The sequence below is a fragment of the Sinohyriopsis cumingii genome, chromosome 8 (assembly GCF_028554795.1).
Source record: "Sinohyriopsis cumingii isolate HCF-2022 chromosome 8, ASM2855479v2, whole genome shotgun sequence".
In the NCBI taxonomy this organism is placed as follows: domain Eukaryota; kingdom Metazoa; phylum Mollusca; class Bivalvia; order Unionida; family Unionidae; genus Sinohyriopsis; species Sinohyriopsis cumingii.
Window position 1 is genome coordinate 127,438,989 of NC_142968.1, and position 25,767 is coordinate 127,464,755.

A 25,767-nucleotide genomic window follows, 5' to 3' on the forward strand; every position below is an offset into this window, starting at 1 on the left:
ACGTATGTTTTCATAAATTCGTATCGGGCTATACACAAATACTATAACAACAATCAACATCTCGAATTCTGCGTATGTTAAACATCTATGTCCACGTCTTCCCGTTTTGACTGAAAACCTGAGGTTTGTGCAAAATTTGGGTAGGACTTTGATCATGTTGATAATGACTGCCTTAGAGGCAAATATCATTTGTGTATGTGCTATTATCTTTTCATACCCAACACATATGTTAGTTGTACATAGTTGTGAGGTGATGACCTTATCAATTTCCAAACAGTGACACAGGGGCTACATCTATTGGGATAAGGGTTGTTTCAGTTGCATGCATTAACTTGTCTCTCTTTGCACAGTAGGCGTATGTATGGTTATATGGTGGGGATCTCAATAGTTTTTTTAGTTATGATGCAGGGAAAACAAAGCCCATTATAATAGGAGTGTCATAAGTTTTTTAGGGTGAGGATAGACTCTGGTCATATGTCACATATGGTAATTATCAGGAGTTACTTGAAATTTATGTAAAATCATAGCTACCCCTTTAGTCTTACTTTATTCTGAGCAAGGCAATGTTTATCATTTTACACTCAAACGTATTGTTTAAAGTTCTTTCCACATATCATAGCTAATTTTTCCTATCTGTAACTCGGTAAATATTTAGGTTATCTTCACTGTAGCTAAAAATACCTAGTTCATGTTAAATACTTATTGTGACCTGAATTAGGTATTTTGTGGAGTGAACTATAATAGTAATATTAATACAAATAATACGACTATTACGATAATGGTAGTGGTGGCTAAAATTACGACTTTCGACTATTGCTTTAGGTCAGAAATAGATATATAGATGTGTACAAGTTTATTTTGCATTGTTTAGTAAAAGTATATATGTCTGTATTTTGTTTATTCCGTATCCTGATGTGTTCACTCTTTTATCTACAGCCGACCTTATACCCGTCTACGATGGCGTTGTGGTGATGAAAGACACGTTGCTGGTCATATACAAGAAGGCGAGGAATCTCCAGCTTTACAGTCGTCGTAACGGCAAACTTCTGTCTACATCACAGAGACTTGAGTCCGATCCCACGGGTGTCTGTCTTATTAGCAAGACGGAAGTAGCTGTGTGTCTGGAAGACTGGAAGATTGTAATCCTGTCATTGAAATCTATAAATGACGTAAAACTGGTCAAAACAATAGATGTAAGGACAGGATTTTATGAATGTTATTCAGTGGCAAAATTGAATTCAGACAAACTCGTTGTCAGCGGTTGGAATTACTATAACATGTTGTGTTGGGGCGTTGTATCGATTACAGATGGACGTGTAGACTCAACTCACAACATCTGTACAGGGGGCATTAGTCATACTCACTTGGCCATTAAGGATAACACAGTCTACATCTCGTGTCGGACTTCTGACTCCACTCCTAGAGGTGTGTATGCATATGATATTTTTAAACCAAACACGCTCAAGTTTCTGTATCAACACCAGGAATTAAAATTACCGGGGGCGATAATGGTTGACAGGGATTTTGTGTACGTGTGTGACTCGCTCTCTAACAGAATTCATCAGCTGACAGATAGCGGTCAACTAGTGACCATACATACTGTGTCGTCAGATCTCTTTGAAATATTCTATGATGACCAGCATGAAGTTCTTTACACCACAAGCTTATTTCGTAATGTGATTACTGTCTACAGGCTGGAATACTCACACCAATCAGGTAATTTCATTTTATTTTATATCACACAACAACGAAAACGACATCCTAAATTTATTTACATGATTTAGATTTACCTTTGGAAACAAATATGAGTTATAAATGTTATACTTACAACTTTATTATTAAGTCAAACAAATTTTAAAGATGCCAACTAAAATAATATACATAAATTAAATTAATTCAAAGTGGAAGAAAGATTTAAATTTTTATTTCTATGTCAACGCCGTCATCATTGTGTTTTGATTTTAAATATTATTTGTAATTTTAAGATTTAATACTAATGCATTTTAAAATTTCACACTAACAGAGTTGTAGCAATGTCTATATTAATTACTGATTGTTAAGTGATTTACATCTTAGTTGTCATAAGAAAACTGACACGAAATTTATAAATTGCTATGGACTTTCAATGGCGACTGGCTACTAAACTTGAGTGAGAGTGTCAGGCAATACACTTTTCTCAGTAGGCGGAGCTTATATAGTGACGTCATAGCAATCCCATGGGCCGATGTGCACCACATGTGCTCGACGCGAGCTTGATGTTAAGAAAAAAATAAACAATCATCTAAAGGAAAAAAATCATACAGAGTGACAACAATACCTTCGATTACCCCGATGACCCGTTCTGACATAGGACCCTCTCTATCATAATATATAAGAGACAAGGTACGGAACTTCCAAATACTTCGCTCCACCCATGACCCTCGATTTCCTTCATTAAAGGCACACGACCATACTATATGGATTGTTTTACTTCTGAGATATTTTTCTCTCCATCAAGCCATCATTGACTTTTCAGCGTTGTACCAAACTGAAGTTACGGGCTCCGAAACGTGCGATTTTCGCAAAGTTTATCATTGTAACAAACAATATTGTTGATACCTCTATTCAGTTCTAATAATGTTCATTGACTGTTACATCTCAATGTCATTAAACGTTAATTATGTTTGGCCATACATGACACTGCCTGCTCAACTTACTGGATTCTATGTGCAGCTAAAGTGGACATCAAAGACACGTGCGACAGGTGTGAATGCGGCATTAATGAAAGCACATTATGCTAGATTTAGGTGGTTATGAAATTGAGATGTTTCAGCCATTAGTCCTAAAATAGAAATCAGTTTTACTATTTTTGATGAAAATTTTGATAAACGAACACTTAAATGGAGTCTCTTCAATAAAGACAGAAATAAAATGATAAATATGTTAAGTTCCATAACTATTCAACACTATGTTATTATTTGCTATAGGAGATTAGCATATACCGTTCTCGAGTGCCAACATATTTATCTTGTTTTATTCCCCAGAAAATCATGTCCCTATACAGAGCAAAAGGATTGGACATAAGTTTTTCAGCTTAAAATTTTCCTCCATTATAAACATAATTAATGAACACACAGGCACAAGGTCTCATAAAATGTCAAGACAGTTGACATACATACCTAGAATCCAATGCGAGGGATGAAAGAAGGATGAAATCAGAGGGATAGTGATCCATATGGTCTGGAATGTACAAGTTTAAATTACAATTGTGATGGAACAAAACATAAACATATGTTTCTGAATCCTTTTCTGTTAATAATAAATTTCTGCATATAAATCTTATAAAACTAGTTCCATTAATACACCCCATTCCTTTAATTTCTCTTACATTACAGTATTTTTGTCTCCATTACTGTACATTACTGTGTTTAGGGAAACCGGCTCTTGACTAGCAACTTTGGAGAATTTAAGTTGCTCAACTTTTGAAAATGAATATTCCTATATTCTGAGCTTGTTTGATTTTGTATGATTGTCTTGTCCTTGACTTGGATGTCAAAATGTCAGAGTAACCAGCTTAGAGACAGGACTGAACTATAATTGCAGGATAAAATTAGTCTCATGAAAGAATATGAATCTTTGCCAGAGCCTAGTGTGTTGTGTTTCTTGTCATGAACTATCTCAAGTGAGATGTGTGTATCTATCTATCTGTCCATCTATCTATCTATCTATCTATCTATCTATCTGTCTGTCTGTCTGTCTATATATCTATGTATCTATCTATCTGTCTGTCTATCTCTCTATATAATAATAATGATAATAATAATAATAATAATAATAATAATGAGGACTTTGTATAGCGCTTAATCTTTAGAACATCTAAGTGCTTTACAACATTAGACAACATATATAACATAAAAAAATCAAATATAATGATATAATTACAAAAAACAAACACCATGAAATTAGAAGACATAAAAAACATGCTGAAAATATTTAAGGTAGGAAACGTTATTAGGTCTTTAGGTTTATTCTTGCAGTCGAAATAAGTGAGTTTTGAGAGTACTCTTGAATGTGATCACTGTGTCTTCATTTGAAATACCAGTCCATATCTGGCACACGTCTGTCTTTTTCCACAACTCACAACATAAGGTATGACACCTTTACAGATTTTGTGTTTTCTTGAAGCAGTCTATTAAAAAGCAACGTGATATGTAGTTTAAACTTTTCCCATTGTTCCGGCAAATTGGTAGCCTCCCATTCCATGACTAGTGGCAGAATACCACTTAAATCCGTGGCTGATTTTTTATAATCTTAACTAATGCACACATGTCTACTTTATGCACAACTCCAAGTTAATGCACGAACCCAACTTAATGAACCAATCCCACTTCTGACACCATATTGTGTTTCTTGTCATGAACTATCTCAAGTGGGATGTGTATGTATATATATATATATATATATATATATATATATATATATATATATATATATATATATATGTTGAAACAGACACAAGTGTGTTGTTTCCAAGACCTGATTTCTCAGAGTGACTCACATAAGCAATCCACACATTGGGTCTCTAAAAGTGGATGCATATACAAGTTAGAGACAGATGTACACATGATGTAGATTGTATAGTCCATTTCAATAATACAAGATAGTTGAAGAATCTTGGACAAATGGGTCTTTTGTGCAGACCTCTGAAGGGATGCATTTTAACTGACCATGGACGACTTGATTTTGACAAATTGTCTACACCCCTGATACATATACTGAGAAATGAACACCTCAATTCAAGGCCTTGAAAGTCATTATTTCACCTAGGTCAATGAAAGTCATTGAATTTTAGAGATTCTGCCTATAAGTCATTTGTTGTATATTGTGTGGCGATTGGAAGTACTTTTTGATTTTCTGTCATATGCCAGCAATTCAGCATCTCTGAAGTGAAAGCATTGGACTTGCATCTGGAGAAGAAAGTATAGAAGCTAAAGGGCAATGGTTAACATTTGCTCTACAATGCCTTTCTTTTTAAATATCATTTCCCTTTCATATTACATTTATTTATTTCTTTATCTATTTTTGTATTTGTTTCTTGCATTTAAGTTAGTAACTGAAGCAGAATACTTGATTCCGTGGGTAGTCACTGAAAACTGGTCATTGAAAAGTCATTGGATTTCAACTCTCCTGATCTGTAATAATCCTGTATATATATATATATATATATATATATATATATATATATATATATATATGGGTTTTTTTTTTTGAAGATAGTGTAATGTGATCATATGTTTTCAATGAATACTAGGTGATTCTGGTTTAAGCAGAGACTGGAAACAAAAGTCCTTTGTTAAGTTATAGATGAAAATATTGCTTCAGAATATTTTGCAATCTGACCTTTTTGGACTGTTCATACATTGTATTCATCAAAACTTGTATTATCATTTGATTTCAGATTCAGTCATCCCTGCAGAGGTTCTGAAAATGGATACAAGATCCCTTCAGATGTACAAGGAGGCCCTTAATGAGGGAAAGGAAAAGGTTTACAACATCAGGGTGATGGTGGTAGGGCAGTATGGGGTGGGCAAAACAACGTTGACCCAGCGCCTATTGGGAAAAAAAGTAAACATAGTGGAGAGACATAGCACTGATGGGATAGATGTTCATGTAGAATGCTGTAAAGTTTCATTGCCAGCTGGAGAATGGACAACACAAGAGAAAAGTAGGTCACTATTTTTGTTTGATGGTTCTTGTCATCATACAGGCACATGTTTTTAAATACCATTCATCAAAAACTACTTATTCATTCTCTCTGAAGAGCCCGATTCTTTTGGCAGTTGGTGGAAAGGGTGTATAATTTATCGATTAGGAATCAACCATTTCAATTGGAATAGAGTGAGTCTTGGAGTTTATTTGATAAAAATGATTTTCCATTCCCCAAACAGTTAGAAAAAATACTCTTGCACTTGTTTGAACAACTGCAGTTTTTCAATTCATTTATAAAAAGCCTGTAAACAATTTCAGCCACACTAGTCAGATGGCTTCCTGGTGTGAAGGCCTTTCAAGTTTATCTAATGATGCAGATCCACCATCAGCATAAATTAGATACCATGCATTAAAGCCAATGAATACTATCCTTCATTTTGTTGTATATTAAGTTTGTTTGATTCTAGTATTTTCATGTTATTGTTGGTAAAATTGGTGTTTTTTCTGCACTAAGTTTAGTGACAAAAATAGAAAGTTTTAGGTTAATATATAAGTTTTACTCAGCCAGAAATATTACAGATATGGCAGATAAAGGTAACTTTTTTTGAGAAAATCAAAAAATAATGTCAGTGTTAGGGGAATACTTATAGCAATCACCAGTATTTGTTAAGTCCAGTATTCTTTGTGAACTTCTATATTTAATAAATTCCAAAATTCTAGTGAAACAAATGTATGGTAATGATAGTTTATTAATTGAAACTATACTTAATTGTAAATATGCAATGTGAATTTTTGTTTTTTGTTTGTCTTTTAAATTTCCAATATGTTTATCTGTGTATATAACATAAACTATGATGAATATGTCAATAAAATATAACATTATTTGATTACATCATCTTGCTGAATTTATCTTCATAGTATACATGCATTGCTGATTCAGGTCACATTAGTATAGATGCATTGCTGATTCAGGTCAAAATAGTGTACATGCATAGATGATTTAGGTCATAGTAGTATACATGCATAATGCATAGCTGATTCAGGTCTCAGTTGTATACATGCATAGCTGATTCAAGTCACATAGTATACACGCATCACTGATTCTGGTCACATTAGTATACATGCATAGCTGATTCAGGTCACAATAGTATACAGCCATATCACACTAAAGTCACAGTAGTATACATGCATAGCTGACTAAAGTCACAGTAGTATACATGCATAGCTGATTCAGGTCACAGTAATATACAAGCGTAGCTGATTTAGGTCATAATAGTTTACATGCATTGCTGATTCAGAGTGAAAATGTTACACATATGCCCCCCAAAATTGCATAAGTGACCAGTTCTGTTGCATGATGGTGGCACTGACATAAGGTTTTCAAGAAAACACTTATTCCACCATTTAATTAGCTTTTAATGAAAATAGTACATATCTAATCACACCATATGCACTATTTTGTGAATGAGTATGTAAGCCAGAACCTTCTGGAGAAGTCAAAAGATGTTGCTTGCATATTGTACTTCAATGGGTTACAAATTGCAGTCATGTGTAAATAATAACCAGACATTGTCTTTAGTGGCATGGACATGACAACAAGACTTTCTATTTAGTTGCATGTTAGTTTGCTTAGACAAATATGATTTCCTGGGAATGCCTTTTAGTCTGTGTGAAGTGAGCCCCTGTAACGGACTTTGTGGGGATTTATGTAGTTTATTTTCATTCTTTCAGATGCAGAGCAATACTCTCGACTTCAACGCCTTGTAAAGCTTTTCAATGAGAATGCTCAGAAGCAGGCGTCCAAAAGTGAACAAGAAAGACAAAGTGAGTTGACTGATCAGGTCACCAGTGAAGAACATGATAAAGGACATCCCCAGCATGATCAGCCTGTCAGTGCAGAGCCAGACACCAAACAAAAGGTCAAACCACTACCTTCCCTGCCAGTAGAATCACCCATTGTCAGACTGGGCCCAAAAACAAGCAGGGGGATAAAGTCCAAAGAAAATAAGAAGGATACAGTGATGGAAATCCTCAAATTGGTCAATGAAAATTCTGGCAAATTAGAGAAGAGTATGGCGGAATATGCTGCGTTGGCATTGTGGGACTTTGCAGGGCAGTATGTATTCTACACTACCCATCAGACATTCTTGACAAGTCGTGCTGTTTACCTCTTGGTCATAGATCTCAGTCAACAAGTCACAGATCTCATAAAAGATGACGAGTGTTTCCTTGATACAGAGGGGATAAAACTGTGCAAAGTTCATGGTAAGAAAACATGGTGAGCTGCAAAGGGTGTGTGTGTAGGGGCCAGTCAAAGAATCATGTACGTAAAATGTCAGAGTCAAAATATTTTAAAGTTCATTTGTAGAAAAGAAAGAACCATTAGCTATGAGGGGCACTTCTACTCACTTGTCAAATTGCATGCTGGCACAAGTTTCATATTATGGACTTGTTCTCAAAAAGGTGATCAAATACTAATGCTTCTAGTACAGAAAGACAACCTCATCACAGTAACAGGTACTACTGCTTCTAGTACAAAATGGCAACTTCATTTTTACATGTTGGTACAAGTTGAAAGAAAGGCTTGTAGTGTTTAAAGTGGGTTTTAAAACTGCAAGACATCCAGCTTGTGAACTGCCACCAGTCCACTAATCTGGGGCAAGCTAATTTCTTGGTAGACTGCTGCAAAAATTGAGAGCCAGATCATCTGCTCAGTTGGATATTTAGGCATATCAAGTAAATTATTCTTTAAATATCATATTTTATAATATTAAAATAAATAGTTGAAACAACGCAAAAATTTACAGCAAATTTTGTTTCTGTTGACTAACTGCATGTGTAAGCATAGGATCTGTGCTACATTTATTATGTACTTCAGAGAAAGGGACAATTATCAGGTGGAGTTGTTTGCATTGGCAAATGCCTTTAAAATACAGGCTTATGGAATAAAGGCACAAATTACAGAAATAGAATTGTTTGCAGTAAAAGCTGGATGCTGTCTTAACCTTTTTCATTCTGATCCGGGCTTCATATTAGATTCAGTAGAATTGATCAGAGAACCAGACTAATTTTTCCTGAATACCTCAGATGCTTTAAATTGCATGAATTTTTGTGATGCTAAAAATCTGCATGATCAAGCTGTTGCTTATTTATTTTTAAGGACTCATGGTGCTAATTCAGTTCCCATAGTAAACCTGTGAAAACACCATGATATTAAAAATTCACTAACTTAAAATTTCTGTGTACTTATGATCAAACCAATATTTATCAGTATAGATGAAACGTGTATGTCAGCTTCTGTGTAGAGAAAAGCTTATGAGCCACAGTATTTTCTGGAAGTGCATGTGTTTGAAACATGTGATTTCAATTCCACACTAAAGAGTCCGGTGTTAATTCTAGTAATGAGTCTTCCAAATTCAAGACTGTTAAAGGACTGAAATTGCGTCAGTAAAACAATGTCTATATTTTTGTCACTTACAACTAGGATAAGCTCTCAGAAGATTATTTTTCCTTAAACATAACTTAATTATTATCCAATCCTGGACAGCAAAACCCATATATGCTCTATTTTATGTTCACACATTTTCAGGCTAGTTCCCATTTTTCCATACAGTTAGTACCGTCAGTCCTTAAAATGGCTTCCGACCAATGACATGTCAAGACAAAAGGGACAATAAACCTCTTAAAGCATTACAGTAGTAAAGAAGAATTAAAGGGAATATTCAGGTTCTTAGGCAAAAATTCAGGACAGGCAACAATTGCATTTAGTTGATATCACATGCTGATCAGAATGTGTCACATGGCGGGAAAAATTGACTGCAGCATGTGAAACTGTACCGGAGGTAATTAAGTTTCAAGCAAACTTTACATACTTTTGAGTTGAATACAGGTTTTATTGTCACTGCATCTGACTTGAATCACACTTCTAGACTTTTTAATTCATGTTTTCTAGCTTGACAATAGCAGTGCATGATATTTTGTTATACCTTACTGAACTAGTCCAACATACCAGGAACAGGGGATATTTTTTCTTCAGAAATTTACAATAAATAAAAATTCACTGTTTAATATGCTGAGTTCCAAATGAACTCATCTTCATGATATATTTTCAAATAAATTCACCGTAATCATTCAAACATATGCACTGTCCACCATTTGTAATATTACTCTTTAGCCATTTTTGCAAAATATCGACCTCCTGTTTTTTCAAGCTGAAATTTGCATCTTTCTTAGATATTCTTAAATATAAATATTTTGTGAACATTCAGCTTGAATAATAAATTCACGTTTTCTTTCATTGAGTTACTTCTGGAACCTTTTTTCCCTTTCTCTACCCCCACCCCCCCAACACAGCATTTTTGCATGAAATGCCATACTGATGGGTAATACATATGTTGAAATTATGTTACTCTTGAAACCAAAAGGAAACATTCATTACATTGTTCTTGCATATATATATATATATATATATATATATATATATATATATATATATATATATATATATATACACACAACCATGTCGGCCAGTTCTGCTTCTCGGGTAATTCTTCACAACGCTGTGACATTCCTGTAAATGCTGGATCATGTTTTGGTAGAATATCCAATTTGAATCAAGAAAAATGCTTGTCCTTTTATAGAGGAAGTGATATTCATAAAGTGTACAAAAATATCTCATATATTTACCTCAGTTGCATATTAAAATATGATCTCTAAATGTCAACATGAAGACCCACTCCATGACATCTAGAATTTGTAACCCGGAAAATCCTCTTTACATCATACCTTTTAGAATCAGAAAATAGAAACATTACATAAATGTAGAACTTAAAACAATACCGCATTTTAATCCAAGTGTCTGATTATGCAAGAAATTGTCTCACACATATTATCGTCTGCTATGCAACATGTTGTTGTTGTTGTAGGGTTTAAAGCCATTTTTCAGCACAAGATATGCTATACATGGTGGCCAGTATAAATGGTGGCAGAAGAACCAGGGAAAACCCTGGAAAGAACCACCGACCTTCAAGAAGCTACTGGCAAGCATTCTCACATACCCACATTGGCCGAATCCTATAGACTCGAACCCACACAGATAGAGGTGAGATGGCTGTGATCCATAGCGCTTTAGGCTACTCTGGGCCTCTGCACAACATGCCAACTTGCCGCTAGAATTAGATTCTCAAGAAATTCTCCAGCATATAGTCCGTTTTCTAAATTCTTTAGTATTTTGTTCCCATAAACGAGAAGTTGTAAACACATTGCATCCTATTCATAGTTGGTTCTCTTAAACATAATAGCTTATTTTTTTTTATATAAAATGGTGAACTTTATTAATTGCTTTACATGACCAGTTTAGTTTGCTTAGTATCTCTTGCCATTTATTGGCATTGTTACGTTGATTTTGTAAAACCAGCTGTAAACCTGACCTAATTATTCTACCGAAATGCTGATAGAAACAGTCCGAAGTAATGTGTTTCATTTCCATAGACCGATTAATATACATTCCATCTTTTCAAAGCTATGTGCAGAATAGGCCATCATATCGCAAGTCACAAAAACACAGGGGTAGACAAAATTGCTGTTATTTTGAACAGAATATTTTGGTGACAGTTGCGTCTTTTCAAATGGTAAGCATTGCATTATTTTAGTTTTGTTGAATTCGGTATGCGTTTTGCTTCAGTATTGGTGACGGAAACCTTATGTGCGCAGAAATGCCAGACAGCATTGTATATATTGATTTAAATTCACAATTTAGTAAACCACATTTGCCATTTTAGAATTAAATTATTGCAACATAGGACAATTCCTCATTGAGCTCATCAATTGTACAGGTTCTCACATAAATTTTCATTACAGTAAATCCATATGTCTGTGATGTAAACTGAGGACGTTGCAACATTATATTTTTGATATACCAAATTTGAGATATTTTGTTAATTATTCTAAACAATTTTGAGCAGTATTATACATTTTGTGCCATCGGTGATCACAGTCATATCATTATATCTATCACTAGTATCACTATCACCCGACATTCATCAACTCCAAGCCTAACCTCGAAAATACATTTCACACCAGAAGATGTGCGAAAGTTTTGTAACATATTTAGTTAATTAATGATAACAAACCAGATTCCTTCATATAAATGTCTGCTTTTTAAAAATGAAGTGTTTGTGTGCTTTTGAACTGAATTTGTGTTGTATTGTTGACAGTGATTACATTTGTTACCTATGCATGTGCCGGGAAGAGTTACTTTTCTTGCTGGCATGGGTGACCTTTTGTTATGTATATTTTATTCTCATTGTTTGTTATTTCTTTGTTTTTATTTATTTCATTATATGCTATTGTGGTTTGAAATTGTGTGTTTGACTTGGCCTTGTCCAGTATCAGGTTTATTTGTACTCAGGTTTATTTGTACTCTACCTGAGCTTTTGGCTTTGTTTTTTATATATTATTATGTAAACTGCTAATACATAGCTAAATTGTTCTCTGTATGTATTTTGTTTATAATCGGAATCATTATTGGTGGGGGTGTATGTTTTTGTTATGGTCTGGGTCTGTGGTTTTCCTCTGCAGTTTGCTTGGTGTGCATGGCCGTGTCTGGATTTTCTATTACAATTTTAGCAAGAAACTGCTAAGTGTGCATGGCACTTTCTTTGTAGATTTGCTAGAGGGTTGTTTTCCATTGGATGGTGTTTTTGTGGGGAAATGTTAATTGTGATCTGGGGTTGGGTGCGGACTGTATAGTCTAGTTGCTGGAGGGAGTATTCATTAATGCTTAAGATTTAGCAGAATCAGTTTGTATTATTGTTGTGTCCAGTTTTCATTTGGTCTGGAATTTATGCTGTATTTATTGTTATTGTTATTAGCATTATTAATATACACATGTTATTATTATTATTATTATTATTATTATTATTATTATTATTATTATTTTTATTATTATTATACAGATACATTTATAAGTTGCTATTTGTTCTGTCTTCAGAGATGATTGAAATCTGGCTCAACTCCATACATTCCTGTTCTACATCCTCTCAACCTGGCATCCCTCCTGTAATTCTAGTGGGAACACATGTGAACAAGATTCCAGAGGTATGTGTAGATTGTATATACAATAAATGACTTGGCTACAGAGCTCAAACTTCCAGTGTATATTAATTAAATTATTAACAGTTAAAATTCTTACATGATTAGAGGACAGACTGTTTCTATCTTGCTCGTTTGTACAAGGCACTTTTGTCAGCAGTAGTGTAAGTGTCAAAGTATGTGCAAACTTAAAATTAATTACATTTTGGTGACATGTAATCTGCAGTATATTGTTTAGCTGGGACATTTTTAGAATTGAAAGTGAATTCCTGTACCCGCCAACCAACCAACCAACCACAAACTGGTCAAAGGAGGTCAAAAGTCACCCTCTAATTGTTTTATGTATTTTGACTGAATTCAATGCATATTTGCTACGAAGTATGACTATTTAAATACCGAATTATGTAACATCACATAACACTGGATTCATCTATGCGATATAATATTGTAAGCCAGTAAATTTATTGTGTTCATTTGTCTGAATCACCTTGCTTAGTAATATCCCAATGAGAGTAATGACATCAGGCATTTCAAAGTCATGAACAGTCCTAGGCTTTTTTGTTCCCTTGCAATCAAAGAGAATGAAATCAGTGGAAGTGGACATAAGGTCTTAAGGCTGTAAGACTGGGCGAATAAGGTATTTTTTGGATATGGGAATCAGGCCTGTAAGACTGGGTGAACTGAGTATTATTTTGTGTGGATGCAGTGGATCCAGATGTCCAGAGCTGTATTGGTCAACCTTTGTTTGGAAAGTGAATTTCATTCTTCAGAACTCAGTTTGTCACTCTATCGTATCTATACTGAGTGTAAACAGAACCACAGACTGTAGGTAGCAAAATTTAACATTCTGTATCAGTTTGACTCCTTCATTGTCAGCTTTCATGTATCATCATTCATTTCCATTGTGTATATGTCAAGAAATATGGCAGACACAGGCATCAAATGTTGTCAAATTTGGGCAAAAATACAAAAGCTGTTCCAAATGTTAAAGCTTGGTACACACAAGTACTTGAATTGATATATTACATTTTTATCTTATTATTAAAAGAAAGTCAACGTTTTCTCCTACAACAATCCAGATTTCATTACCAGAAGCAAACAAATGCTTGTCTTTTGAAAAAAGATTTTGACAAATTCAGAAGTTGATCCAGGCTGATCTCGTCGTGTAACAGCTTTTAGTCATGGGTCCAATGAATTCACTATTGAACCAAAATCTTGCAATACATCAGATCCCTGGGAAAAGTGGAGGCCCAAAGCCAGTCTTTGTGAAATTTTGGAATGCAGAATCCAAAGGCAATATCGCCAGGAAGAAAAGAGATTTTAAGAGCAGATGCAATGTAAATATAATGACCACGCATCCCAAAATTGAATTTTCATGGTATTACAATTGCAGTGTGTATGCCAAAAGAAAGGATGGTAAAAGGTACAAATTTGACCTTTTGGGCAACATCAATAAAACAATCAATCCAGAAGTGAAATAATTTTTCATACTGATTCTGCTTACAACTAGAAGGATAAAACTGTACCAAAATATGTGAAATAATTGTATTCTGACCTATGTATATTCTAAGTTAGGAAAAGTGGCTTTAATAGCAGGACAAAGCCTATTATGGGTAAGAAATTTCAAATGCCTTTCAGTTTAATTTGGATTTATGTTTTCCTTGTGCTGGATCTTGAAAAGAATGAGTATAAGACGTTTGTGTTTTTCATACATTGGTCATATGTATACATGTCTCTGTGTGTATGTATATGTCTTTATATGATACATATGTATGTTGTTGTATTGTAGGGTTTAATGCCATTTTTCAGCACATGACAGGCTATACATGGCAGCCAGTATTAATTGGGGAGGAAGAACCCGGGAAAACCCCGGAAAGAACCACCGACCCACAAGAAGCTACTTAAAAGCTTTCACACATACCCACATTAGCTGAATCTTAGGCTCAGACTGCCACAGACAGAGGTGAGATGGCAGTGATCCGTAACAAAGAGCGCTTTAGACCACTCGGCCACTCGGGGTCCCTCATTCAGTGTCAGGATTTAAACAAAAAATAAAAATTCAAGGCTCTGTTGACTAAACCCATGTGTACAATATTAGGCCATCCATTAAGTCACACAGCAAGTAGTCACATTTTACCTTAAGGAATGGAAACTGACATTATTTGCTTGAATACATCTTCTAAAAGAGCAGATACGCAACACCAATGTTAATCGATATCATACAACTTAATGCTCCAGTATTTTCACAGTTTCAATACAATTATATGTCATTCACTCAGATGAACTATATCAGTCCACTTGTGCCTCTTATTATATGTAACGAATTAAAAGAAAAATTTAAAAGAAATTGTTTTCGTGGAATACTTTTAAATTTGTCACAGTTATAATTGTATTTTCAGTTTTTGTAAGTTCATTGATATCTTTTGAATTTAATCCATTCACCTTCCTATTTTACTGAAGCAGACTTTTAATAGAGAAGATACACAAGCAGTTGTTCTTTCCATTCAGTAAAATCAAAATTGAAATCCTGACTTGGATATTTGAAGAGAAACAAATCAGTTATTAAAAGCCATAAATCCTAAATATAAAGGAAAGAAGATGAGCTGAAAGCTGAATATAAAATTGAAAATGTGAATGGGATGAAAGTGAACTTTTGATAGGACACACTTTTCTCTACTAATGATCAATGGCCTGTAGTTAGATATATAATTAAGTATTGTTGATTACTGACCTATAGATTGATATATAATTAAGAATTGTTGATTACGGGTATATATATATATATATATATATATATATATATATATATATATATATATATATATATATATATACTTAAGTCGGGTTGATCATGGGCCGATAGATACATATATACTTAAGTCTGTTGATTACTGGTCTATAAATTATATATATACTTGAGTCCTGTTGATTACTGGCCTATAGATAGATATATACCTGAGTCCTGTTGATTATTGGCCTATAGATATATAAGTCATGTTCATTACTGGCCTATAAATAGACATATAAATTATACTTAAGTCGTTTCAATTACTGACAGTATATTCTCTTCACATGTCAGGCTTAAGGACCAGGTGACTAGATAGAGACACAGTTCCTTGATTTATAGAAACCAAACTGGTCACTGGCCAGTTTGAATGGACTATTCCCATGTTAACTTGCACAGGAACCAAACTCTGGTCACTGGTCACTTTTAATGGAGTATTCCCATATTAACATAGAAAGGAATCAAACTCTGGTCACTGGTCACTTTGCATGAATTATTGCCGTATTAACATTCAGACAATCAAATGAGAATTGTAGCACATAATTAACGTTTGGTTTCTGTATGCATTTGTTTATGTATTGGTGTATTCCAGAAATGCACGATTTCATTATGTTAATGTGTGACCGCAGTACGCATGCATTTTCGTTGTATTGGTGTCTTCCAAAATACATGATTCCATTATGCTAAATGTGTGACTGATGTACGCATGTATTTTCATTGTATTGTGTTTCAAAAGTGTATAATTCTTATTATCTTAAATGTTTTTATTATAGGATGCATGGAATTTAGAATGCGGTATTGTCATATCTTGTACCAATGTCACAAACTGCTATTGATTCCATCATGAATTATTTTATTTTCTTCTCAGAAATTTCGACAAAAGGTCATTGATGAGTACTTCATGAAAATCCGCCAAATGCTGAAAAACAAGCCAATTGTACTCCACCTGATGGATAATATTGCCATTGATAACACACAGTGTGACCCAAAGCTGGATCACCTGAAAAGAAGAATTTTTGAGCTAGCATCACAGCAGCCCCACTGGGGGGAGGAGAAACCTGCCCGATGGCTCCCCTTGGAACAAGCCATCATGACAATGAAAGCTTCTGGTGTCAAGGTACCAGTAGCGAGAAAAATCTCACATTAAATCATAAAAAATGTTTTCATGTAAGTTACATTTTTTAAAATAATTTTCTTACACATTCTTTTTATTATTTCTGTTCTGAAATGTCCTGCAGTATGACATCAAGGAGGGAAATTAGTTGGAAAATGTACATCCAACACATAATGTGATATTTAGCATCAACATTTGTTAAGTCTGCAAATATTGTTCTACTTATTTAAATTGAATGTTGATAGTAAGTTCCAACTATGTCCATGTTACTGGTACACATGTATATATCACCATAGTCCCCAGACTTTATTACTGTGTGTAATGGTTTACTTTCTTTTCATCAGGTTGCACGACTGAGTCTCATAGAAGAGATAAATAGGTCAGCATCTGTTAAGATTCATGACAGAGATGAACTGGAGTTGTTCCTTAGTTTCCAACATGAGATTGGAACAATCCTCCACTTCAAGTAAGACATGTTGTTTTCCCCATTGATCCAGAAATGTATTTTAATGCACTCTTTGGTTTTAAAAAAATGCAATTATCAGTATCTTAGGATAACCCCATTTTATACTGAGTGAAATAATAGTTTATTACACAGTCACCAGTTCATTAGATGGTTTTATCATACAAGTCTGTATTGAGCTGTAAAACTGTACTGAATTAGATGTGGAGTCCAACATAGATTTTTCAACACAACGGTTGGAAATAAAATACATGAAGATAGGTGCTGTACTAATATTTGTAATTGGTTTTAATTTGGGTCTTTTTTATGGAAAATGGGCCAAAAGTCCTTAAAATTAATTTTTTTTTTGTCCTTGAATATGCTTGAATTATGACCAAATGTTGAATGTGTCCTTGAATATACATGTAATTGAAATTTGTGAAAATGAGAATAAAATAAGATATTTTAACAATATTTTTATATCTGCCAACCCTTACGATTTTGCAGCAAATCTTATGCAAATAAGCCATAAAATATGTTCTTACAGAATAAAAGAAAAAGCTAAGGAAATATGATTATTGTGGTAAAATCCGGATCATTGGCTCGTCCGTGTTTGATTTGGATATGGGTTGTTTACTAGCTGTGATTGAATTAGGTAGGGAACCAAACTACCTTTACAGGAGTGCCTCAGACGCTTTACACTGCACAGATATTTTTCCATGTGAAGCATCTGCATGATCAAAGTGTTGATTATAAAGGGTTCCCTCGCGGGTATGGAATTCCGGAAAAAAGTCTTAAATTTGCAAATTACTTTGCCAGACCTTGTAATGGTCTGAACTGTTTTACATAATGACTAAAAAGTCTGGAAAAAATCTTAGATTTTTGTTGTTCCAGAAACCGGAAATGTCACTACTGCTCTTTTTGGAACTCTATCAGCATTACTATAGAATGTAACATCTTAAGGTGAGTAAACATGATAAATTCACAGGAGAAGGCCACGCAGTTTGACTGGTGTTTGATGATGCGTTGAGGAATAATCATATTTTTCTTTTTGATGGATTATTTCATTTTTGTGTTGTGCTAGTGAGTATTAGTTTTAATTTCGTTGGATTTTCATTGATTTGACATTCTTGGACCGACTTTGTGCTAGCAAGAAATGTAGGGCCACACGTTTTACACAAAACCACCCAAAACCTGCCCAAATCCGTGACAAATATTATGTAAATCAAATGAAACGCACCCAGAACCACAAGAAAACATTTGAAAGAGTACTGTGTTATTGAAACAGACAACAAATTATGCCAGATATTTACATCGGATGAAAATGACAAAAGGAAGACAAATGTTACTAGATTGATCCCCAGTGATGGTTATCAATTCAAAGGCAGACCCAGTACCTTCCAAATATAAACAGCCTCATTGTGAAGTAAATAATGGACCATCAGTGTGCCGTACATATCAATGAGGATGACAACAATAACATATGCATGATATTATAAATATTTTTACATGCACTTGTTACTGTCTTTATTAACAATTTGTTGTCCCTAAGGGCTATAGAAATATATTATATTTCTTCTTGATGTTATAATTTTAAAAAAATTTGAAATCATATTATTGTCATTGTTTGAAATGGGAATCATTTGCGCGAGGCAGATGTGAAGATCTATAAATACATAAAATGTAAGACAAAAACTGTATTCAAAACACAATTTTGTTTCAGTATGAACCAAACTATCTTTGTACATGTCGTCACAAAGTGGAGGTCCACGGAAGTTATAGATGGCGGTACAAATCAAATTAGTAGATAAAAAGTAGGGTGTTCTACAATGAATGGGAATGGTGAGACTATTTTAGATTTGATTTAATTGGTATATATATATATATATATATATATATATATATATATATATATATATATATATATATAGAGTGTGTGTGTGTATATATATAGTTGCAGTTGCAATTTCAATTATTGAAGGCAAACAGTGCATATGCAGCAAACTTTTATTTAGTACATGCTTTGACAAAGCTGCGGTTTATGGATTCGACTTGATTCAAACCATAGCTTATTCGGTCGATATTAGTTTGATTCAGACCATGTGAAATATTAGAGAAAACAGTGGAACAACTGATTTATGTTAGTAGTTAGTACTGTTTTTGCATGCATAATAACAGAACATAAAATGATTTTCAGCTTGTAAATTTGCATCATATAGTTATTAGCAAAGTTCTAGCTGTAATCAAAACAAAATAGATATGAACACTCTCATTTAGAGTTTTTAAGCATAATAAAAACCTTTCCATTGTATCAATACAAAATCTACTGTAAACTTTTCTGACATCAGAACTTTCAAAATCGGCATATATCATGGTCAACTAAGTCGACGATGTATATGGTAATCCCATAACAACTACAGGTGATACAGGTGATGGGAATTGCCTGTATAATGCTATTTCTATACTACTCTTAGGCAATGAAGCCCATGCAACTCAACTGAGATATCTAACATGTATACAGTTGGTGAAAAGCACGAGTACATATATGAATCACCCAATTAGCAATTAATTATACTTGCTATCCAACGACTATGATAAAGCATGTTTTGATGCTGGCAGAGATGATGATGTCAAAGAATATGATGATAAATACGTGGATACGATAGACAGTGATATTTCTAGCTATACTGGTCTTATGGAGAAAGAGAATGATACAGATCATAATGAAACTGAAGTTTTTAATTTTGAAAACAGCAAACGTTACATGAAACAATTAAAGCAAAATGAAATTTTAAGCAACAAAGACATTTTGTCAGTTTCTCACTAACACCAACATTTGCCCAACTGATATACCACAGGACCTAAAAATAATGTGTATGTTGTATTAGACATAACTGGTAATAACCATAAAGGAAAACATGAATTTCCTGACAATTTTGGTGTATGGGATCTGCATGCGGGAACTACTTTCAACCAGACTTTTTTGCATGAATCGGAAAATAAACTGGTTTATACAAAAAAACTGAATATGTATGAAACAGGTACAAAACAAGATTATTACATGCATTCCAATTGAACCACAATCTCAAATGTTACTGAAACATAACTATTACTGAAACGATTATGTTAGTTTTGGCAGATCGGCATGTTTATGGGTTTATTTCGCTTTATTGTACATCTTTTGAGAAAACAAAATTAGAGTTCTGAGATTTAGTGGACAGTGAATGAATGTCTCATCTGTTAATTGTGTGTGGTCTTCATTACACAACATCTTGGGATGCATTCATTTTGGGAGTTGTTCTTTTTTACTTCATAAAGGTTGTGCCTTGTGCTAACCAGTTGTTTCAAAAAGGTCCAGCAAGTAAAGTCAAGTGACTGACCAGTGACGCGCTGGCATTATAAAAGGGGGTTGTTTCACAAAACATTGTCTGAAAGGAAGGAATATATAATAGAGTTTGGCCTCAATAAAAGTGACAAACATTTTAACAAAAGCATACTACTGTCAATGTAAGAAGTTTCTACCCCCACCCTTGTCTTTTCTGATTACACTTTGAGGACTTTATGTTGTTTTTTTTCCTCCATTATTTTTTTTTCTGTGGTGCTATTTATAGACCATGCCAGTTTGGATAATTCCACTGAAGTAATGGCAATTACGGTTTGCTTTCAAGTACAGTTACTTTGTCGGATTCTTTTATACTTTAACTGTTTTGGAGGCATTTTAGGTTTTGTTATGATTCTGTTACTCTTTGAGTCAGGATTCTCTCCTTGATTTGTTCCTGATTTTCTTCACATAAATGTATATATGTATATCTTAGACCATTTATCCCTCAATGAAAGACTGGTTTGCATTTTAGACTCATCCAAAATTAGAGTCATTCATTTGAACACCATCTTTTTGAGCTCCTAATGTTAATTTCGAGTTAAATGTGTCTCTTCAGTCTCTGTTGTTTATCTAGGTCTGAGATGGTTGATAATAAGATACTTCATATACCATAGTCAGTATCTTTTAACTGTGTCTGTGAGAACATTTATTATAGTAAATAAGATGGTATGTCTCTGTAAAGCAGTGTTTCTGTTTTTCATTTTTAGTGCTGATGGATTGAGGGAGAAGATTGTTCTGGACCCACAGTGGATGATTGATGCCCTCAAGTCCCTTATTACGGCTGAGATTTTCACTATACAAAACCCTGCCATCACTAAGAAGTGGTATGCCTTCAAAGAGAAAGGGAAACTTACTCATGAACTAATTGGTTTGTACCTTTGAATCTTTTTTACTGTATTTATGTAATTCTTTTGAACATGAAGAATTGTTTTCTTCATATTATGAAATATATGTTTACAAAAGAACATGTGGAAATTTTAAAAAATATATTAAAAATAATTTCTAAAATCATTTTGTGAAGTGATCAAGTCCAAAGAAATTAGTAAAATATCCAAAATTAAAGAATTAATCCAAAATATATGTAGTATTGTCAGTATACAAATAAGGTGCATTTTGCATATAGTTGAATTTGCTTACATATGATGTTCTGCATATTGCTTTATTTAAGTTCAAAAAAGAATGCCTAATGCAGACATAGATATTCCATCATCACCGCTTTAATTTTTGACATAGATATCCCATCATCACAGCTGTATTCTTATGACACATAGATATATCATCATCACAACTATATCCTTTTGACACAGACATAGACATCCTATCATCATACATACAGTATGTATCCCATCATCACTTTTATTCCTGTGACACAAACACAGGTATACCATCATCACACTTTTATTCTTATGACACATAGGTATACCGTCATTATACTTTTATTCTTATGACAAAAATGTAGGTATTCCATCATCACACTTTTATTCTTATGACACAGACAGTAGGTATCTTATCATCACAGCTGTATTCTTATGACACAGACATAGACATCCTATCATCACGCATACAGTATGTATTCCATCATTCTACTTCTTATTCCTATGACACCAACATAGGTATATCATCATCACATATTTATTCTTATGACACAGACATAGGTATTCTATCATCACACCTTTATTCTTATGACACAGACAATAGGTATCTTATCATTACACCTTTATTCTTATGACACAAACAATAGGCATCCCATCATCACACCTTTATTCACATGACCCAGGAATAGGTATCCCATCATGATGTCTTTATTCGTATGACACATACAATAGGTATCCCATCATCACACCTTTATTCTTATGACACAGACAATAGGTATCTTATCATTACACCTTTATTCTTATGACACAGACAATAGGCATCCCATCATCACACCTTTATTCACGTGACCCAGGAATAGGTATCCCATCATGATGTCTTTATTCGTATGACACAAACAATAGGTATCCCATCATCACACCTTTATTCTTATGATGGACAGACATGCCATCATCACATCCTTATTCTTATGACAAGGACAGTATGTATCTTATCATCACACCTTTATTCTTACAACACAGACAGTAGGCATCCCATTGTCATGTCTTTATTCTTATGATACATATAGTAGGTATCCTATTATGACACCATTATTCTTATGACACATACAGTAGGTATCCCATCATCACACCTTTATTCTTACAACACATACAGTAGGTATCCCATCATCACACCTTCATTCTTATGACACATACAGTAGGTATCCCATCATAACATTATTATTATGACAGAGACATTAGGTATCCCATCATCACACCTTTATTCTTATATTGCAGACAGTTGGTATGTTATCACACCTTTATTCTTATATTGCGGACAGTTGGTATGTTATCACACCTTTATTCTTATATTGCAGACAGTTGGTATGTTATCACACTTTTATTTTTATATTGCAGACAGCGGTATCCCATCCTCACACCTTTATACTTATGACAGACAGTAGGTATCCCATCATCACACCATTATTTTATGACACATACAGTAGGTATCCCATCATCACACCATTATTCTTATATTGCAGACAGTTGGCATGCCATCACACCTTTATTCTTATGACACAAACATAGGTATCCCATCCTCACACCTTTGTTCTTATAATGGACAGACATACCATCATCACACCTTTATTATTATGACAAAAACAGCAGGTATCCCATCATCACACATATATTCTTTTGACACTGACAGTAGGTATCCCATCATCACACATTATGCTTATGATGGACAGACATCCCATCATCACACCTTTATACAGCAAGTATCCCATCATATCACCCTTATTCTTATGACAGAGACAGTAGATATCCCATGATCACACCTTTATTCTTATGACACATACAGTAGGCATCCCATGATCACACCTTTATTGTTGCGATACAGTAGGTATTCCATCGCACCTTTATTTTTACGACACAGTCATAGGTATCCCATCATCACACTTTTATTGTTATGATGCATACAGTGGGTATCCCATCATCACACTTTTATTCTTATAATACATACATAGGTATCCCATTATAACACATTTTTTCTTATGATGCAAACAGCTGGTATCCCCATCATCAACTTTTATTCTTATGATGCATACTGTAGGTATCATCACACCTTTATTCTTATACTACATGCATAGGTATTCCAGCATCACACTTTTATTCTTATGATGTGTTCAGTCGGTATCCCATCATCACACCTTTATTCCTAAAATGTGTACATTGGGTATCCCATTATCACACTTTTATTCTTATGATGCGTACAGTGGGTATCCCATCATCACAATTTTATCCTTATGATGCGTACAGTGGTGTCCCATCATCAGACCTTTATTCTTATAATACATACATAAGTATCCTGTCATGACACTTTTATTCTTATGGCACAGGCAGTAACATTATGACACCTGTGGAATTTAAATTCTAAACAATCTGGATGAGACATATCAAACCTTGTTCATGCCATTTGGCTCATTAGAATGATATATGTTGCTTCTCTATGCGAAAGAGATGGCTAAGACCTTGTTCATTCCCATCTGGTTCAATATAACTTACATTTTAAATGTCCTTGTTTAGATGAAGTTTTCTTGAAACCAAAAAATAGTAATTAAAGATAGATGGAATTGATAAAACTGTTACATGCTCCAGCAGTTTCAGAAAGAAATATATATTTTGAATATTAAACATATACTCCAGTCAGTTTAAATCACATGAATGGTCACATACAATTTTCAGTTAGTTACCTTAATACTTAACATGCTGTGTTGTTTTTGGCACAGTGTAAAATTCAGAGTGGAGTCTTGGAATGGATTTTCACGAGGAGTGTGGGTGATGGGTGTGGTAGAAACATTTGTGTGTACATTACATTGGTTGTAACATGTGTTTGCAGAGTATTTGAGTGTCTCTTATGTGCTTAGGTCACTTACTGCTGTTGTAGATCATCATATAGTTTGGAAAGCATTCATGAGTAATAACAAATTATTTATATTATAATAAAAAATTAAATACATATTCTTAGTAGTAGCATGCATTTTATTATTATTATTATTATTATTATTATTATTAAAATTATTATTAATGGTAGTAATAGTAGTTGTTGTAATTTTATTAGCTTTATTTATTTTATTAGGTCATAACTGCCGTACTTTTTCCAAGGAATTTTAAAGCAGTTTGTGTTCCCAATAAATAATGACAATAGAATAGGTTAAGTCCAGTGTGAGAAATTACCAATGATTCCATATGTATTTTGAATACTTTGTTTAATTGTCAAAGTTATAATACATCAGTAGTAATTTATTAATGAATTGTTTAAATTATATATCAGTATTAATGTGTTATTGAATTGCCAAAGTTATAATTCAGTGTAGTAATTTATTACTGAATTGCCAGATTTATAGTGCAATATAGTAATTTATTATTGAATTGTCAAAGTTATGATACTTTAGTAGCAAGTTCTTATTGCATAAATGTTTGTGTGCTGCAGAATATAACAGAACACTTGTGAAAAATTTGTATCTGTGTCAGTATACAAGAAATAGTAAAACAGGTACAACATTAAAAATATTGAGAGGATTCAATGGAAGTTATATATATCTGACACAATGTTGTTAATTTCTTGTTTTTTGTTGTTGCTAACAAATCTGTTAGTAGAGATATATCAATATGTGTTTATTGTTGAAATAATAATGTAATGTATTAACTAATATTTTTAAGACAAATATTATATATAAAGCTTGTAACTACATTTCCAGACTTATCTCTTATATGATTTAATATTTGTATATGGCATAAGTGATACATTTGTAACAATCTCAACAATGTAAAACCCAGACTTTATTGAATAACGTCACAAAGTATCTCAACACTGCAAAATCTACACTTGATTTAATAGTGGTGCAAACAATCTCAATACCGTAAAATCCACACTTGATTGAATAGTGTCACAAACAATCTCCACACTGGATTTTAATCTCCACACTGTAAAATCCACACATAATTGAATAGTGTCACAAACAATCTCATCACTGTAAAATCCACACTTGATTGAATAGTGTCACAAACATTCTCACGACTGTAAAATCTACACTTAAATGAATAATGACACAATCTCAACACCATAAAATCCACACTTGATTGAATATTGTCACAAACAATCTCAACACTGTAAAATCCACACTTGAT

At 33.6% G+C, this 25,767-nt stretch overlaps 1 protein-coding gene across 1 annotated transcript in view; it reads left to right on the forward strand.

Annotated features, from left to right (window-relative positions):
• The first annotated feature begins 984 nt into the window (after positions 1–984).
• The window catches only part of LOC149794615 (uncharacterized), a 66,310-nt gene continuing 41,527 nt past the window's right edge, over positions 985–25,767 (forward strand). The window contains exons 1-7 of the mRNA XM_089966609.1: positions 985–1,716; positions 5,438–5,704; positions 7,420–7,953; positions 12,680–12,786; positions 16,434–16,682; positions 17,024–17,145; positions 21,211–21,371. Of these exons, the coding sequence (XP_089822735.1) occupies positions 1,278–1,716; positions 5,438–5,704; positions 7,420–7,953; positions 12,680–12,786; positions 16,434–16,682; positions 17,024–17,145; positions 21,211–21,371 (1,879 nt within the window). The 5' untranslated portion in view covers positions 985–1,277. The remainder of the gene's footprint in view (positions 1,717–5,437; positions 5,705–7,419; positions 7,954–12,679; positions 12,787–16,433; positions 16,683–17,023; positions 17,146–21,210; positions 21,372–25,767) is intronic.